At 36.1% G+C, this 18160-nt stretch overlaps 1 protein-coding gene across 2 annotated transcripts; it reads right to left on the reverse strand.

Moving 5' to 3' along the window:
• Positions 1-1918: 1918 nt before the first annotated feature.
• On the reverse strand, positions 1919-15638 carry LOC149848119 (inositol-phosphate phosphatase-like). 2 transcript variants are annotated; one of them, XM_090020207.1, is made up of 12 exons: positions 15481-15638; positions 15294-15349; positions 15148-15198; positions 14144-14224; positions 13936-14039; positions 13719-13803; positions 9518-9572; positions 9350-9393; positions 2740-2808; positions 2553-2653; positions 2411-2467; positions 1919-2270 (listed from the first exon to the last, which is right to left on the reverse strand). In XM_090020207.1, the coding sequence occupies exons 1-12, from the start codon at positions 15491-15493 to the stop codon at positions 2174-2176; spliced, it is 813 nt and encodes a 270-aa protein (XP_089876333.1). In that variant the 5' UTR covers positions 15494-15638; the 3' UTR covers positions 1919-2173. The 2 variants fall into 2 exon arrangements, with proteins under 2 accessions (XP_089876333.1, XP_089876271.1); XM_090020145.1 differs by lacking the exons at positions 9350-9393; positions 9518-9572 and having other exon boundaries at positions 1951-2270; positions 15481-15603.
• Positions 15639-18160: the final 2522 nt, after the last annotated feature.

An 18160-nucleotide genomic window follows, 5' to 3' on the forward strand; every position in this document is an offset into this window, starting at 1 on the left:
AATATAAATAACAAATAACCATTGCAAGTCAATAAGGGTATGATACAATTTAAATACCATAGAGGACGTTATTATTTGCCCAATATAATTTAAAAATATCCGAGCTTTCTTTTGGCTTCTTTATAAGAATGTTGGTTTTGACTGAAGATATGCAAAAGTTTCATCCTTTGTCAATTGTCATATTATCAGTCTCCAGTAAACAGACAAGACAAAGGAGCGCAAAGGTTATCTGTATTGTTCAACAACTCTCTCTCTCTCTCACACACACACACACACACATATATATATATATATATATATATATATATATATATATATATATATATATATATATATATATATATATATATATATATATATATATATGAGAGAGAGAGAGAGAACTCAACGTATTAGGCCTCATTTCTCGTTCTGCCCCATGGGTTTTAAATGTTTTATGATAGATTTGAACCATTAGATGTGTTTAGCATGCTCCATTCAGTGAGAATCAACTCTTGGATCATGGTTTTTTTTTTTTGACAAAAAAAAACTTTTTTTTTTTTGAGCCGGAAAAAACTGGTACCTTCATAGCTATTGGTTTTGGATCACAGAAAAAATATATATACAGATCAGATTCTGGCAATCCAAAAGTCGGTTCTCACTAAACAAAACTTATAAATCACATCTAGGGTGTTAGACATGAAAAAATTACTTAAAACTATGATTTTAAAGGAGGATAATGAGACCTAACAAAAAAAAAGGGCCTAAGGAATGCATTATATATATATATATATATATATATATATATATTAGGCCCCATTTCTCGTTCTGCCATATAGGTTTTAAGTGTTGATAGATCTAGACTGTTAGATGTATTTAACATGATCGATTTAGTGAGGATCGACTCTTGATCATGTTTTTTTAACGTAAAAAAGTTTTCTAAGCCAAGAAAGTAATTTCATGACCATTGATTTTGGATCACCAAAAAAACCTGTATACAGGTCAGATTCCAGTGATCCAAAAAATGGTTCCCATTAAACAAAACCTATAGATCATATATATGGTGTTAGACGTGAGAAAAAATACTTTAAACTATGATTTTTGAAGGGGCCTAAGGAACGCATTACTATATATATATATATATATTCATTACATTTATTACTTTTATCATTTACTTTTTCGTGGTATAAATGGATTGATAATTTTTGCTTTTCCAGACTTAAATATCAATTGAACAAAAAAATGCCAAAGAGTCAATTCCGACCAAAATTAATGTTTTTAGACTAGAAAAAAACTATTTGGAGTAAGAGAGGATTACTACCAAAAAGGCTAATTCCACAAAGGCCCGCCGCCCATGCTTCTCATACAAGGCTTAAGTCTCATACAGAAACTTAGGCCTTCGAGGGAAAGAGGTGCGGCCCTCACATCCCATTAAGAGGCCTAGGCCTCCAAGGCTTATGAGGCTGAGCCCTTAACACTTCTTAAACGACCTTTAAAATAGAGAATAAAACCCAAATGTCCCATCCACATTTTACAGTAAAAAAACATGCCAACACGAGCGTGAGCTGGTAAGAACTTAACAAACAGCTAAAACTTTCAAAGGCATGATAATTATCACGTGTTATCTATAATATGTTTGAAAGGTCCAAATAAACACCCTCTAATAGGTTCGACTGAGATGCCCATGACAGAGACAGAGAGAGTCCACTGGTTTATGCGGGAGACCAATCCAAAGGTATTGGAGAAATTCGTTTTGCAGCATGATTTAAGCACTATATTTGCACTTGAATGCACCTCTAATGCATCATAATAAAGGGCCAGCAGAAAAAGATATGCAGGTTGTGTATCACCAATCTCCAATCTCCATACAGTGGAGATCTTAAAGTTGATTACATGATGCTAAAACTGCACAAAAAGAAATTTGACCCAAAATGTGACATCAAATCTAAAAGTTCTGCATACATAATAAGATTTATGCTGCCAAAACCTAAAATAAATAGGCTAATGTTTTTGGCAATTAAGAATCAGAATGTGTATTAACTGATATTCACGGACTGAAAAAGACTGGAAGTTCACCATAAAAGCAACAAAAATTATTGCTCATTGCAGATAAGAGCACCAGAAAAACCTACTGTCATCAATGGTTCTCAAATCATGGAAGAACCTGCAAGAGAGATAAGGTGTCGAGAAATAATCATGCAGCTTCCCTTAAAGCATCAACAAAGAGATCCTTTAAATGTGCATTAGATGCAGCAACTCTCTGAGACACAATATCAAAATCAGCTCCTGATCTGAAAGAGAATAACTGATATCAAATTTTGCAACCAACAATGATGACTGCTAAAACCTATTCTGCATCATGGAGAACATCAGTCATATCAAGACAATGAAAAAAAGGCCAAAATTCAGAAAATATTAATGAAATGCTTACGGATCGAAGACACAGCCACCTGCTTCTTGAACCATCAGAGCCCCAGCAGCTACATCCCTACGTATAGCAGTTCAAATCAACATTGTAGATAATCACAAATTCTTCATACTGAAGTATCAGAATATATAACTTGAAATCTTACCAAGGCCCACCAAAACCAAGTTCATAAAAGATATCAAGACGCCCACATGCAACACCACAGAGATTCAGAGCACAGGATCCACCCATTCTCAAAGAACGAATCTTTATATCACAACAATGAGAAGTTACAACTTACAAGGATGAACAGAATCAATTTACTGAACAACATATTGAACAAGCTCAGAAACCTTGAAAAGCAGTTTGTTGATCCTATCTGTTGTAGCGTCCACGGTAACTCGATCACGTTTTGTGCCAACCTACTCAGTTAATTGAGGACAAGCCAAAAGTTCAGGTTAGTGCTTGTCCAAAATATCTAAAACTATCAAGGATAAAACACATTAATTATAATAGATGGAAAACATTTGTGGGAGAACTAAGCCCTCCTTTTTCTCCCTCAAAGAGATTTCTAAAAACTTGAGAATCATAGCAAAGACTTCACAAGCAATAACCAGGAGAGGGCATATAAAACTGCACTGGGAAGCCAAGCCAGAAGAGTTCAGAATTAGGCTAGGTCCCCTAGGAAAAACACCATATATAACAGGACGTGTCTTCAAGAGGCATGCCTTGCTATCAAATCAAACATTTTTCTAATAAAATAGAACATTAAATTGCTTAAATGTTATTGGAGTTTTAAACAAAACACATGCACGCATACACATTTGCACATTGTATGGAAATAATGTAACAGGATAAATCCATAACAAAAAAAATTGAACACATGAGATCAAGGGCAAAGATGATCAAAATTCATAATCCAAGACATGCTCAGCAAACAAGAAGATATTACAATATCACATACCTATAGGAGACAATATATTGATTAGGTAACTAAGTAACAAACAATTAAATTGGAATATAGAAGTTCTAACTCATAATATTGTTAAAATATATGTCAGTTTTATAATAGCTAATGCCCATTAGGGCCATTTCTGTCTTTTCACAAATGTAATAAATAATTGTTTTTATAAAACAGTTGTTTCTTTTTTATTTCTTTTATTTTTTGTTTTGTTTTATAATTTAATTAATAAAGCCATTAAGGGCTCTATGGTCATAAGACCATAGAGATGTTGGGGCTCCCCAACGTCCCTATGTGGGAGCCCTCAATGGACTCCCACTCTCTTTTTCTTGTATAAATAGGGATGTTTTTCCCCTATTCTCTTATACTTTTACTAAAGCATTTTCTCAATAAATTGAATACATTTTTTTATCCTTTTGTGTTGCCCTTTGTTGGCTATTGTATTGTCCTTTAGTGGACTTGTGCTTGTTCACATTGTGATTGTAAGCTTGTAAGCCCTTAGTGGCATTGGTTTTATATTTTTTCGTTATTTTCATCACATGGTATCGAAGCCCTAACTCTTAGTCTTGTGGGAAACATCATCAAGTGTTTGTAGTACTCGTAGTGACTCAAGTGAAAATATTCTTTCACGCTCTTTGTTTTCTTTCTCCCTCTCTCTTCAATCACTCAAGATGGAGAATGAACAAAAGATCGATTTATTCTTCAAGCTAAATGGCTCCAACTACGTAGTGTGGACATCCATAATGAAAATTAACCTCAAAGGCAAAAAACATTGGGAATATGTGATGGGCACTATCCCGAAGCCTTAACTCAAGCTGTCTAAAAGAAAAGGAGATCAAAAGAAAGCCTTGGAAGGTGATGCACGTATGAAAGCTATTTAAGATCACCAAATTAAGGTAGACGATTGAAAAAGTAACCATGCTAAAATTCTTGCATGGTTTATAAATAATGTTGAGCTCAAGATATGTGTCAACATTGCCAAATTTCGTAAAGCCAATGAGGCATGGTTCTTTATGAAGAGTACGTATACCCAAAAGAACCTTGCAAGATAATTTTTCTTGAAAAAAAAAATATGAATCATCAAACAATGTGAAATGAGTGTTCATGATTATTTTAGTTCTCTAGGTCCATTATAGGATGAACTAACTCTTCTTGAACCCAAATGGGTTGCTAGCGAAGATGAGGAACTAAGAAGAGAAAAAAATGAAAAAAGAACATTTTTTTTTAATTTTTACAGTGCTTAGGCCCGAATTTGAGCAAGTTAGATCCTCTCTTCTTCATAGATATAAACCTCCTCCTTTGAAAGATGTGGTTGCCAAGGTTTGTCACGAGAAAACTCATCTCAGTGTGGTTAAAGGGGGAGATGAAGTGTTAGCCGTATCTAAAACCGACAACCATATGAAATCTTATAAGCGTCCACACTTTTAGAGGCAAAATAACTATAATGGTGGATATAGGAAAGTTATTTGCCACCATTGCCATGAACCACACATAAGGCCTAATTGTCCCAAGCTCAATAAGATCTCCAAAAATAAGGTAGTTTTCATTGAGGAGACCACTCTAATGATAGAAGAATTCACTAGAAAAGGAGACACTCTTTCACTTACTCAACTATCGAAGGCACTCCAATAAATCTCCATCAACTTCAGGGGGGCACGATAGCACCATCCTCTCCTCCCGGCATGTGTTATTGGATTCTTGACTCGGAAGCTCATTTTCATATGACTCCACATGAAAATTGTCTATCTGATTTATAAACTAATTCAAAAAAAAATTGTCTCCATTGCCGATAAAACATCCTTGCAAATTAAAAGTATTGGAACTTTAGATTCTTCTCAAAAATTTTGTGGTTCAAAAATTAGAGTTGTTCCAAAATTAAATTTAAATCTTTTTTCGGTTTTTCAAATAATCGATCATGAATGTGAAATCTCCTTCTCATCTAAAGGCTTCGTGCAGGATTTCTGGTCCGGTAAGCGGATTGGGCAAGGCCATAGGAGAGGAGACCTCTACTTCATGGACTCTTTGAATCTCCCCTCAAAACCATTTTGTAATTATGTCTAAGATAAAGACATTGAAACTTGGCACAAAAGACTTGGACATCCAAGCTATTCAAAGATGTATTTTTTCCTTTTTGGGAAAATTTTTTATAATAAAAAAGATTTAATTTGCAAGGATTGTATATTTGGAAAAATAAAAGCTATTACATTTTCAAATACAACATTTGTCTCTAAAAGACCTTTTGAATTAGTGCATTCGGATGTTAGGAGGCCTTCTCCGGTCATATAAAAAAGAGGATACTCATTATGTTACATTTATTAATGATTTACTAGATATGTATGGATTTACTTCCTTAATCTCAAATCTGATGTATTTTCTTACTTTAAAGAATTTTATATGATTATTAAAAATGAAAGCAATATTTTCATCCTTAGATCCGACTCGGTTGGTGAATACCTATCAAATGAATTTCAAAATTATTTAAAAAAAAATAAGATTTATCATCAAAAATCTTGTCCAAGGACTCCTCAACAAAATGTACTAGCCCAAAGAAAACATAGACATATTATGGAAACTGCTACGACCTTATCTCTAAAAATGTTCCAAAAAGTTTTTGTGCCGAGGTCATTCTAACATCAACTTATTTGATAAATAGAATGCCCTCATCATCTCTTCAAAATGTTTCTTCGTATGAAAAACTAATTTAAAGAACTTCCAATTATAAACGTTTGAGAATCTTCGGTTGCAAATGTTTTGTCCTTTTGCATAAAAGAGATAAATTATCTCCAAAAGCCATTGAATGTGCCTTCATAGATTATGGAGAAAATAAAAAAGGCTTTAGATGTTTTGACTTTAAGAATAACAAACTTTATGCTTCTAAGGATGTGACTTTTTTAGAAAATGAAAATGGACTTGAGATGACTAAGGAAAAAGAGAAAGTAAATTACAACTTCTTATTTGATTTCTTACCACAAGAAGAATTAACCTCTCGTGATGTTTCTTTGAATGATAATTCATTGAGTGATAATGGTGATAATGATGGGCACTTTAATGTTGAAAATATTAAATCAAGTAATGATAATATTATTGATAAACCAATACAAGTGTATACTGGCATGAGCAAAGAAACCTTCCAAGTGCCTTAGAAAAATATACTTATGATTCCTCTATGGAAGAAACTCCACTTAGAATATCCAATTGTGTCTCTATTCCTCTTAATAGGTCTGTATCATATGATACTTTGACACCAAATTATAGAGCTTATTTAATAGCCTTACATTCATATTTTGAACCATCACACTATAATAAAACTAAAAACCTTTCACAATGGGGTGAAGCAATGAATTTAGAATTAGATGCTCTAAAAAAGGCAAAAACTTGAAAGATAACTTCATTATATTTAGGAAAGAAATTTATACGATGTAGATGGGTTTTTAAGGTTAAAACCAAGAGCGATGGAATCCTAGAAAGATAAACCTTTGCACCAGTAGCTAGGATAACCAATGTCATGACCCTCATAGCAGTTGCATCCATTCAAAAATGACCCATATATCAACTTGATATTAAAAATAAATTTTTTAATAGAGAATTAAACAATGAGGTTTATACGGATCCTCCGCCAGGATTTAGTATTGAAAATGAAAAAATTCTTAAGAGTTAAAAAAGCTTTCTATAGTCTTAAATAGGCTCCAAAGGCCTAGTATGATAGATTTAGCAGTATTATGTTTCTTTTGGGTTTTCACACTTGCTATACTGACACTGCTCTTTTTGTTAAAAGTATAGGTTCTAAAGCGGTGATACTTTTACTTTATGTAGATGATATGATAATCACTGGAAGTGACAAGAGGGGAGTTATTGATATTAAAAATGTTTTGAAAAAAAAAATTGACATGTCTGACTTGGGTTCTTTTAGATATTTTCTAGGCATTGAAGTTGCTTATTCTCCCAGAGGATACATTTTGTCTCAAATGAAGCTTGTTGCTTATATTTATACTAAGTCTGGCATATCAAATGACAAGAAAGTAGAAACTCTTGAAGTGATCAATGCTAAGTTAAGACTTGAAGATGGGACTCTCCTTGAAGATCTTACACCTTATCGTCAATTAATCAGGTCACTCACCTACTTGTCAATCATCAGGTCACTCACCTACTTGTCAATCATCAGGCCTGATATAGCTCATGCAATTCATGTTGTCAGACAGTTTCAGCATACTCCAACAACTATGCACGAGTGTTGTGTTAAGAATCATCAGATATATTAAAAACACCATAACAAAGGGAGTTTTCTTATCTTCATCTTCCCTCCTAGAGTTGCTTGCTTATATTGATGTTGATTATGGACGAAATCTCAATGATAAAATCTCAACCATAGGTTTTTGTGTCTTTTTAGGAGATTATCGAATATCGTGGAGGTGCAAGAAGTAGCAAAAAGTATCATTATCTTCAATCGAAGCAGAATATCGTGCAATGGCTAGAACCACAATGGAAAAGATATGGGTGTCATCATCTCAAAATGCTCAAAGATGTGTTGCGACAATAAGAGTACAATCTACATTGCAAGTAACCACACCTTCCATGAGCAAACAAAGCATATAGAGATGGATTGTCATTATGTACATGATGAGTACCTGAGATTAACTATTATGTTGTCATATGTCACATCCAAATATCAACTCGTCGATTTCTTCACCAAAGCTATTTCTGCATCTCGATTTCTTTTTCTCATTAGCAAACTTTCAGTCACTTCACCGTAAGTTTGAGGGGGGGTTGTTAAAATATATGTATTAATATATATATATATATATATATATATATATATATATATATATATATATATATATTCAGTTTTATAATATCCAATGCCCATTAGGGGCATTTCTATCTTTTCACATATATAATAAATAATTGTTTCTATAAAACAGTTATTTTTTTTATTTTTTTTATTTTTTGTTTTGTTTTGTAATTTAATAGTCATTGAGGACTCTATGGTCATAAGACCATAGAGACGTTGGGGCTCCCCAATGGTCACAAATGTAACCTTTGCGGGCTCCCATAGTCTCTATGTGAGAGACCCCAATGGCCTCCCACTCTCTCTTTTTGTTGTATAAATAGGGGTGTTTTTCCCTATTCCCTTATGTTTTTACTAAAGCATTTTCTCAATAAATTGAATACATTCTTTTATCCTTTTGTATTGCCCTTTGTTGACTATTGTATTGTCCCTTAGCGGACTTGTGCTTGTGCATATTGTGATTGTGATCTTGTAAGCCCTTAGTGGCATTGGTTCTATATTTTTTCGCTATTGTTATTACAAATATAACACAAAAAACAATGACATAAAATACCAAAAGTATCTAACAAATGGTGTAATACCTAAAACAGGAAAAAAAGATCCAATAGTCAGCATAGTGAATAGGGAAAAGAATCCAACAGGATTTAGCACTTTGTAATGTTAGTGGAAACGTCAATTTTGTTAGCTCAAAAATTGTCAAGGAGCTTCCTTGGGTTTTCTTAGTCTCATTGATTGTTTTTTTCAAAATGCCGGAAAGAAGCTCCATCCTATTTTGTGCAACACCTCATAATTAACCACCTTAGATGATTGACCTTCGCTAAAAATCTAAAAGTTTTATGTGACCAAGTCTAGGTAAATTCATTTATGCAGATCATTGAAAATTTTGGTTTTGCAAATCACTGAAATATAATTAACAGCAAAAGCAATGCAATCATAATGCAATAATCGCAGATTAGTAGGTTATCATGCTCTAGCCATCCCATACAAATGTTGAAGTTTTAAATATTAAAAGGAGAATAAAAAAACCAGTAGCAGAAACAATCCACTTTGTTGATAAATGTATTAAAACCACAAACAAGTGAGTCGTAACTCATAACTCATCTTGCAAGCATGGAATGGACACAAGAATACTCGGAACACAGTTTAAGCAGTTGCAATGAAGGCTAATGACAATACTGCACCTAGATGCTTAACAATCACAATGATATTTTCCTACCTCAGTTGCAAGGAGCGACTTCACCAATTCAGTTTGAGAGGATGCTGTTGGCCATAAACACAAAACATTATCTCTTTATTGCACTGTGAGAGCAGTACACCGAAAGAGGATGTTCACATGTAACAATTTTGTTATAAATATTCATCCATCTGTAAAGACCACAGGTACCTTTTATTGGGCTGCCATTGAGAAAAGCTCCTCGTCCACAAATAGCAGTAAAGAGCTGTAAAGAAATATTAATGCAATATTTTTTGCTTTAGTTATACTCCAGAAGTTAGAATCCCACATATTTCTGGATGAAAAACTAGCACCTACAGTAGATCAATAAAGAGGACATTGATGAGCAAAAAGAAAACACTAAAACCCTGTCACATGGATATGGGTATGGATATGATGGTATGACATGCATGATTTTCAAAAGAAGCGGGTGCAGTGGTCACACACATGCACATGAGCGTGCATGTGGACACATGCACACACTGAAGATGATTTTTATTTTTTCTGTTTTCCTTTTTTGTATTTTGCCCCTTTTAAAAGGGGCATTTAGGACATTAATAGCTAGCCATTGGGACTAGCCCCAGCGGCTAGCTCTCTCTTCCTCTATTCTCATTTTGTATATATATGGGGCAAGTCCCCCTCCCCCCCTCCCACACTCAAGTATGCTTCTCTTGAGCACCTTTGAGTATTAATAAAAATATATTATTATATTTGAGTGCAGCCCTCTAGTGCCTTGTGTGCTTCTCCCTATCCCTGAGTGGCATTTGTGTATGTCCCTTTAGTGAACTTGTGTGCACATACCTATGTCACATGGGTGCGGGTGCGGGTGCGGGGATTCGGCACTTCCAAAAAAACCGGGTGCGGGTGCGGGTGCGGCAGGGGCAAAAATGTAAAAAAAAAATTATATATATATAATTTTGAAGTTTTAACAGTTTAACATTTATTTTAAATTATTTAAATGTTATAAGGCACAATAATTTATTTTAATTTTTCATGATCTCCTAGGTTTCATCTAGGTGCAGTATGGAAATGGACCACTGTTTCTTAGTCATTGTCACCAATCCATGTGTTATATTCTAGATAATTAGCAGTCTATACCACTCAATGAACTTCTTCATGGAAATGAACGAAAAACTCGGTTTAAGATTAAGCTAAATCAGGACTTTCACCATGCTTCTCCATGAATGTAAAGGCATCTTCTAGAAAATAAAAGCTCTTAAAGGAGAGGAATATGAATGTCACTAATCTTCTTGATGGGTACTAGTGACCTTACCTGGAATCAGGCATGCAAGTGGTTTCATTTAAGCATCCATTAAATCAAGCAGACATTCATTTAGTGGTCAAGACATTGACAGTTGACCCATTACTTGCAGGTTTTAAAAACAGATTGAACCAGAACATCAATTCTGTGCTAACCCTCCAGGCAAGGAGCTTCTAATAGCAAGCGCCTAGTCCCACCACGCAAAATAAAAATGAAGAAGAGCAGTGAATAAGATTACTTCCATTGTTGCCATGCTTCAAGACACATACGCAACATTCAACAGTGGATGACTTACTAGATACCATTCAACAGTTTATAACATTTAAATAAAGGGGAGGGGCTCGGCCCCTCCCCTGTCGACCCAAAAACGAAAAACATAAAGGGGAGGGGCTCGGCCCCTCCCCTGTCGACCCAAAAAAGAAAAACATAAAAGGGAGGGGCTCGGCCCCTCCTGTGCCGAAAAACGAGGGAGCAGGGGAGGCTCAGCCCCTCCCCTGCCGACCCAACAAGAGACCGAGAGAGGGGGGGGAGGGGGGGGGGGGTGCTCGGCCCCTCCCCAGCCGACCCAAGAAGAGAGTGAGAGACATACCTGCGAAAGGAGAGGAGGAGCCGAGAGGAGGAGCCTGGGAGGCGGAGCTGGGGGCGGCGGCGATGGGGGCGGCGGCGATGGGAGAGCTCGAGCTCAGGGGGAGAGAGAGGAGAGATTAGGGCAAAAAAAATTTTTTGCCCTAATCCTCCTCCTTTTCATCGGGGGGAAATTTTTTTTTTTTTTCGCCCAAAATTGTGGACAAAAATGACCCTGGGTGCGTTGACCGCACCCAGGGTCGTGTTGACCGCACCCGGTGCCGCACCCGCACGCGATCCCGCGTCGCGTCGCGTCGACGCGGGTGCGGCATCTGTTTTGCAGAGTCCCTATGACATAGGCGCATACACATTTTTCATATTTCATTACATGGTATCAGAGCCGATAGGCTCTTAATCCTATTGGAGACCTACACGATGATCGAGCTTCGCCTTGGGAAACATGCCAATCTATGGTATTCAAGATTGAGAGCAAGTTCATGTAAAATATTGATGTAAAAAAGAGAAAAATATATACTGCACTTCAAGAATCACTTTTCCAACGGGAGGATGACGAGTAGACAACAATCACTCACAAATAAGCATGTGTAAATATTTGAAGAAAAATAAAATCATAAAACAGCATAAGTTATATTTTTTGATATATGATTGTCAGTTACAATTGTGAACTCCCTATTGGTCTATACATTTTTGTCAGGCACTTGTATAGCAAAATGAAATCAAGAAGGGCAGTTGACCCAGATGGTATACCTATCAAGGCTTGGAAATGCTTGGGTGAGAAAGGTTTAGAATGGTTGACAAATCTTTTTAACAAGATTTGGAGGACAAATAAGATGCCTAATGAGTGGAGGAAGAGTACTTTGGAGACTCTATATAAGAATAAGGATGATATACAAGATTGCACAAACTATCACGGTATAAAACTCATGAGTCATACTATGAAACTTTGGGAGAGGGTGATTGAGTATAGGTTGAGGAAGGTTGTCATGATATCGGAGAATCAATTTGGTTTTATACTTGGAAGATCAACTATGGAAGCTATACATCTTCTTAGACAACTTATTGAGAGATATAGAGAGAGGAACAAGGTTTTGCATATGGTTTTTATTGATTTGGAGAAGGCATACGATAGAGTACCTAGGGATGTTCTCTGGTAGACAATGATGAAGAAAGGTGTTTCTCTCAAGTACATTAGTATAATTAAAGATATGTACGAAGGAGTAGTAACCAATGTCCGCACTTGTGGAGGGGTGACAACCAATTTTCCTATAACGGTTGGGTTACATTAAGGATCTGCTTTAAGCCCTCTCCTATTTGCTATAGTGATGGATGAGCTTATGAGATCAATTCAAGAAAATGCGTCGTAGTGTATGTTGTTTGCTGATGATATTGTTTTGATTGATGAGTCTAGAGTTGGGGTTAATGCTAAGTTAGAATTATGGAGACAGACATTGGAAGCAAGAGGTTTTAAATTAAGTAAGAGTAAGACAGAATATATGGAATGTCGGTTTAGTAAGCAACGAAGTAGTGATGGGAGTGTAGTGAAGCTTGGTGAGCAAGAAATATCGATGGATGACTGTTTCAAATATTTGGGATCTATCATTCAAAAGTATGGAGAAATTGATGAAGATGTAAATCATAGGATAAAGGTTGGGTGGATGAAATGGAAAAGTGCAACTGGAGTGTTGTGCGATCGTAGAATGCCATTGCGGTTAAAGGAAAAGTTTTATAGGACGACAATTAGGCCCGCTTTACTATATGGTACGGAATGTTGGGCTGCAAAGAGACATCATATTCAAAAAATGAGTATAGCTGAGATGCGTATGCTTAGATGGATGTATGAAAATACAATAAAAGATAAGATTTGAAACAAGGAGATACGTAAGAAGGTAGGCATTACATCCATTGAAAATAAGATGAAAGAGAATTGTTTACGATGGTTTGGACATATTCGGCGAAGGCCTAATGATGCTCCAGTTAGAAGGATGGAGAAATGGAAAAATATATTAGTTAAAAGAGGTCGGGGTAGGCCTAAGAAGATTTGGATGGAGATGATAGGAAAGGATATGAATGCTTTGAACCTCACCGAGGACATGGCATTGGATAAAAATGATTGGAGGAGAAGGATTCATGTGGAAGACCCAGAATGATTTTATTTTTTGGTTCATATCGCCGACCCCAATTGTTTTGGGATGAAGGCATAGTTGTTGTTGTTGTTGTTGTTGTTGTTGTTGTTGTACTTGTATAGCAAAATAATGATTATAATATCAAAGTGAAGAGTAAAAGGTCTTTAACTTCAAGCTTCTATTGCAGAGAGAGAGAGAGAGAGATACCAATTACTATGAAGATCAATTACTAATTACAAATATTATTCTCTAGAGTATCTTCACAAATAAAGAATGCTATTGATTAACAAAAAACTGCAGGTTGCATGCAACTACCATCATTTTAAACTTCTTAAGCCTGAAACATTTGATAAACTAAGCAGTAGAAAAGTTTTGATATAAAACATAACAAGCATATGCTTACCTCATTCATTATTGGGTTGTATACAACACCAACAGTAGGAACCTTCTGTACTGTAAGGCCAATTGATACACAAACAAACGGGAACCTAAACACAAATTCATCATTAGGATAATCATCAAGCAAATTGCAGATTTGAACATATTATCTATTTTTTGAGATTTTGGACAAAAACATTCGGGATGCACAATACAAGATCCAGAGGATGATGAATCCATACCCATGAACAAAATTGGTTGTTCCATCAAGAGGGTCAACTATCCAAGTAGGTTGGTCAGTCAGTTCTGCAGCTCCAAGTGATGCAGAAGTTTCTTCACCTATGAACTAGGAGAAGAAAAAATGATCAATCATGATATCAAGGCTTCAGTGGTTCAATAATAGCTTTATACTTTGGTTCGTCCAACAGGAAACATAACCATAGGCCAAACCTTATGATCCGGAAAATGCTTTTTGAGATGATTGAATATGAGTTCCTCACAGGCCTTATCAGTTTCCGTAACCAGATCAACCTTCAGTAAGAAAAATGAACACAAATGAGGCAAAAATCAGTGACTACGATAAGGGAAAAGAAACAAAACAATAAGGGTAGTCCAAAAGGTAGGTGCAAACAATGAAAAACTTGGTATAACTGGTACAAGAAGTGGTATTTTGTAAAGAGCCAAACGTTTAACAAAGCATTAAACCAGATAAATGATCAAGCTAATAAAATAGCAATTCCCATAGAGGCGAAATTCATTAGGATATATCGAAGTATCCAGATATGGAATCAAGTGACTTTGCACTTCCAAACCTTTCCAGCAAGAAAAAAAATTATAAAAGAAAAAAAATTGGACTCCTAAAGTCTAAGATGGTAAAATACTGAAATCCTAGTTACTATAAATTAGTCGCCACAAATCTGAACGTAAACCAATTTTCTAGTTGCAAACTAATCCCATCAGATTTCTTACAGAACTCAACATAAAGGGGCATATAAAATTATAACCTAAAATTTAAGCTGTTGTAAGTCTGTATTAAGAGATTCTCAGTTATAGAATAAAATTGAATTCAAGCACGGATGCATGCAAAAAAATGCATTGAAAAAATATCTCATTCTAGAGAAACAAGCCAGCAAATCAAAATAATAAAAAAAAAAGAAAACTCAAAACGAGTATCAAATTATACCCAAGTAAAACCACACTGTAAAAACATCAGCAGTTGTGGATACAATAGCAAACAAAAAGCGATTTATCAAAAAACATATTACAAGGAACAAAAAAAATTTAATAAGAGAAAATCCCATTTTCAAGAAACAATTCACTGTCAATTTCCAGTCACTTAAATCCACAAAAGAATCATATTCTAAGAAGCACGACAAACATGTAAAAGTAGAACAACAAACAACCCAAATCGCAAGATTGCTCATTCTCCCAGAATAACTCACTAACAGAGTTACCTGGCCTTTATGCTCAACGTGCTTTGATTGGTAAATCCCTTTCCGAATCACCTAAAACGCCACCAATCAATCAATATATAAAGATACCAATCAAAACAATAAGAAGAACCCAAAAAAACAATTGGCGGAAACAGAGTATCTCTTACGTCTCCAGCTCCTTTTGCAGCTTCAATAGCCACAGCCAAATACTGACCAAGTTCATCTTTTTTTTTATCCGTTCCACCATGCACATCACAAAATAAATCAAAACCAAATAAATTCAATATAAAGCAAAAAAGAAGCTTTCCAAGAATTGAGAAATTATCGAACACAATATATCGAACAAATATATACCATTCTCCCCCATGATTGGAAAAAAATGAAATTTGTTGCTGTTTAATGAAGGAAGCAGAGAGAGAGAGAGAGAGAGAGGGTACTCCAAACCAGCAATGAACACGAGAACAAGTTGGTTTTTAGAAGGGGACGCGTCGCGAAGATTAGGAACACGCCGAATATTCTGTTTGTGCTCTTGAAAACTTTCGGTGGTATCGGATTCTCCCATGCATTCCGTCCGAGTTCGGGGATTCGACCCGTGACGTGTGGCCTCCACCGGCCGAGCCTAGAAAACACGAGAAAAGCCTAATGGACCAACCCGAATGGGGCAAATTAAGGTGGTTTGATTCCCTCGCTGAGTCCGCGTGCCCTGTCCAAAGGCTGGGGTAGGTCGGGTCGGGTCGGGTCCTACATTGAAGGGAACCACGCGAGGCTGGCTTCACAGGGCAGCTAACACCTCCCGCTCTTGGCGGTGGAAGGATATATCATTGCCCTCCTTCCTCGCTTGTAGGGGTGCAAACGTGTCAGATTGGGGCCGGATTTTGTCATATTTGAATATGAATCTAAAATGCAAACAGTAGATTCAAATCCGAATCAGATTCGGGGATGTTAGATTGAATCCGATCCCCGAATCTGAAATACATGTGGTGAGACTGCATTCAGAAAAAATAGAACAAAACAATCTATTTGCAAGTAAAAATGCATTCAGGTCAGATTTTGATTCTGATCAACTTTAGATCGGACTTAAAATGCTATTTGAATCCAACCCCGATCTAAAACTAAAAGTGATCCGATTGAACAGATCTGAACCTTATCGAATCCAATTTTGGATTTTACTTAAAAAATTCACATCCAAAAATATATGTCGAACATGAATAGGATATCTGTTTGCAGCCTACCAAGCCTGCCCTCCTTAGGGACGGCAGTGGATCAGGGCGGAGGCGGGGGACAAGGTCTCCACCCACGCCCCACCTCAAAATTCTGCCCTACATCCCCACCTTCGTACCCATTTTATGTCCTCCATCCTCAATCCAAACGGGGCAAAGCCAGGCGGGGGCCCCTTTCTCCCCGGATCACTGTCATCTCTAAAGATATTTTAGTTATTTTACTAACGGAGATTAGGGATGGGGCGGGGCGAGGCGGGGCAGGGTAGGGTGGGCGAAGGAAAGTGTAAGTCCATCCCCGCCTTCATCTTTGCATGGTTTTTTATTTTAACCTTCATACTAGCCTTTATCCCCCATCTCATGTCTTCCATCCCCATTCCAAACGGGGCAGAGTGGGGCCGGGCCCGGTCTACTGCCATCCCTAGCCCTCTTATGTGCCAACTTCCACCTTTTAAAAACGTAGCAGAAAAAAAGATAGCCCAACTCCAACACGTGGTTTCATACTGAAAAAGTTTTAAATGGCAAAATAATGGCACCCAAATTCTCGTGAGAAAAGTTGATTGTTTTTGTTTTTCTTTCATTTATGTCAGCTAAATGTATAAAAATGAATTAAAACGCAACTAATAAGATATTTAAAACAATGCAAATAAGATATTTTGAATGCTTTAAAAGGTTAAACATTGGCTCGCAAGGTTTGGAATGAACCAGCCTGAAATTAGCCTAGCCCATTTATTAACAGGCTAGGTTTCAGGCTTTCAGATGAGTTCTTAATGGGTCCGAGTCTCGAAAGTAGCTCATGAACTGGCCATTGGCCCACTGCACCAATGGTTCCTGCAGGTCCTACCGGGTCCAAATGAACCGAAAGAAATATTGATCCAAATGATTGATTCGCTTTAATGCTGGTGGTCATAAGTGCAATTGTAATGTTTTGATGGTTTTTAAAAGTCTCTTGATTTGTGTGAACAAAATAAACTAGCTGAAAACAAATATTGAGAGGCAAGCGCCAATACAAAATTAAACAAATTTATTTTGAAAAATGACCACATTGTATGGCAAAAATGACTCATTTCTTTAAATGCCCCAAAATTGTTGGTTCAAATTTGTAAATGTTCAACTTTTTTAGAACCTTTTTACCCTTCACATGAGTGAACCTCTTGAGATTCGCATGATATATCGATAGGTTGTCTTGATATCGCAAACTTTCACTAAAATATAGATTCGCACATTTTTTTTGTAGACATCACCAAGTTCGCATAACCAAATTTGTGTACCTCATATAATTTAAACCTATTAACATAATAAATTCGTATATATTGTACGACATTCGTGAGATATCGTGTGAACCTTCTTTTAGTAACTAGTCATCATGGAGATTCGCAAATATATGACAATATGCACATATAACATGTTTTGAATTTTCATGAAATTTTACTCTGAAATGACCATCGCAAATAAAGTACTAAATTCACATATACAACACGACATTCGTGAGATACCGTGTGAACCACTTTCAGTAATTGATTCCCAAGGAGATATGCACATATAACATTTGTGAATTTTTTTAAAGTTCTCACTCTGAAATGATCACCGCAAATAAGGTATTAAATTTACAAATAAGTCATTGTGAATATGTTCCTTATATGCAGATTTGCCAAAACATCACCAATATTAGGGATGAATACAACGCTTTTTTTTTTTTGCAGATTTGTGTACAAGCATTAAATGTGATCCTTCGATTTTAAAAAATCAAATGTCTATACGCCAGGGCTATTTTTGCATAAACTAGGGTTTTTTATGGTCTCCAACGTACTCCCCAG

Source organism: Nuphar pumila, chromosome 1, assembly GCF_984573655.1.
Source record: "Nuphar pumila chromosome 1, dmNupPumi1.hap1.1, whole genome shotgun sequence".
NCBI lineage: Eukaryota > Viridiplantae > Streptophyta > Magnoliopsida > Nymphaeales > Nymphaeaceae > Nuphar > Nuphar pumila.

Bases quoted from the DNA above. Each gene is read 5' to 3' on its own strand.
- LOC149848119 (XM_090020207.1), bottom strand. The intron at 9,394-9,517 runs GTACCTGTGGTC...TATGGCCAACAG, and splicing joins CAATGGCAGCCCAATAAAAG to CATCCTCTCAAACTGAATTG. The intron at 2,809-9,349 runs GTAGGAAAATAT...TTAACTGAGTAG, and splicing joins AGTCGCTCCTTGCAACTGAG to GTTGGCACAAAACGTGATCG.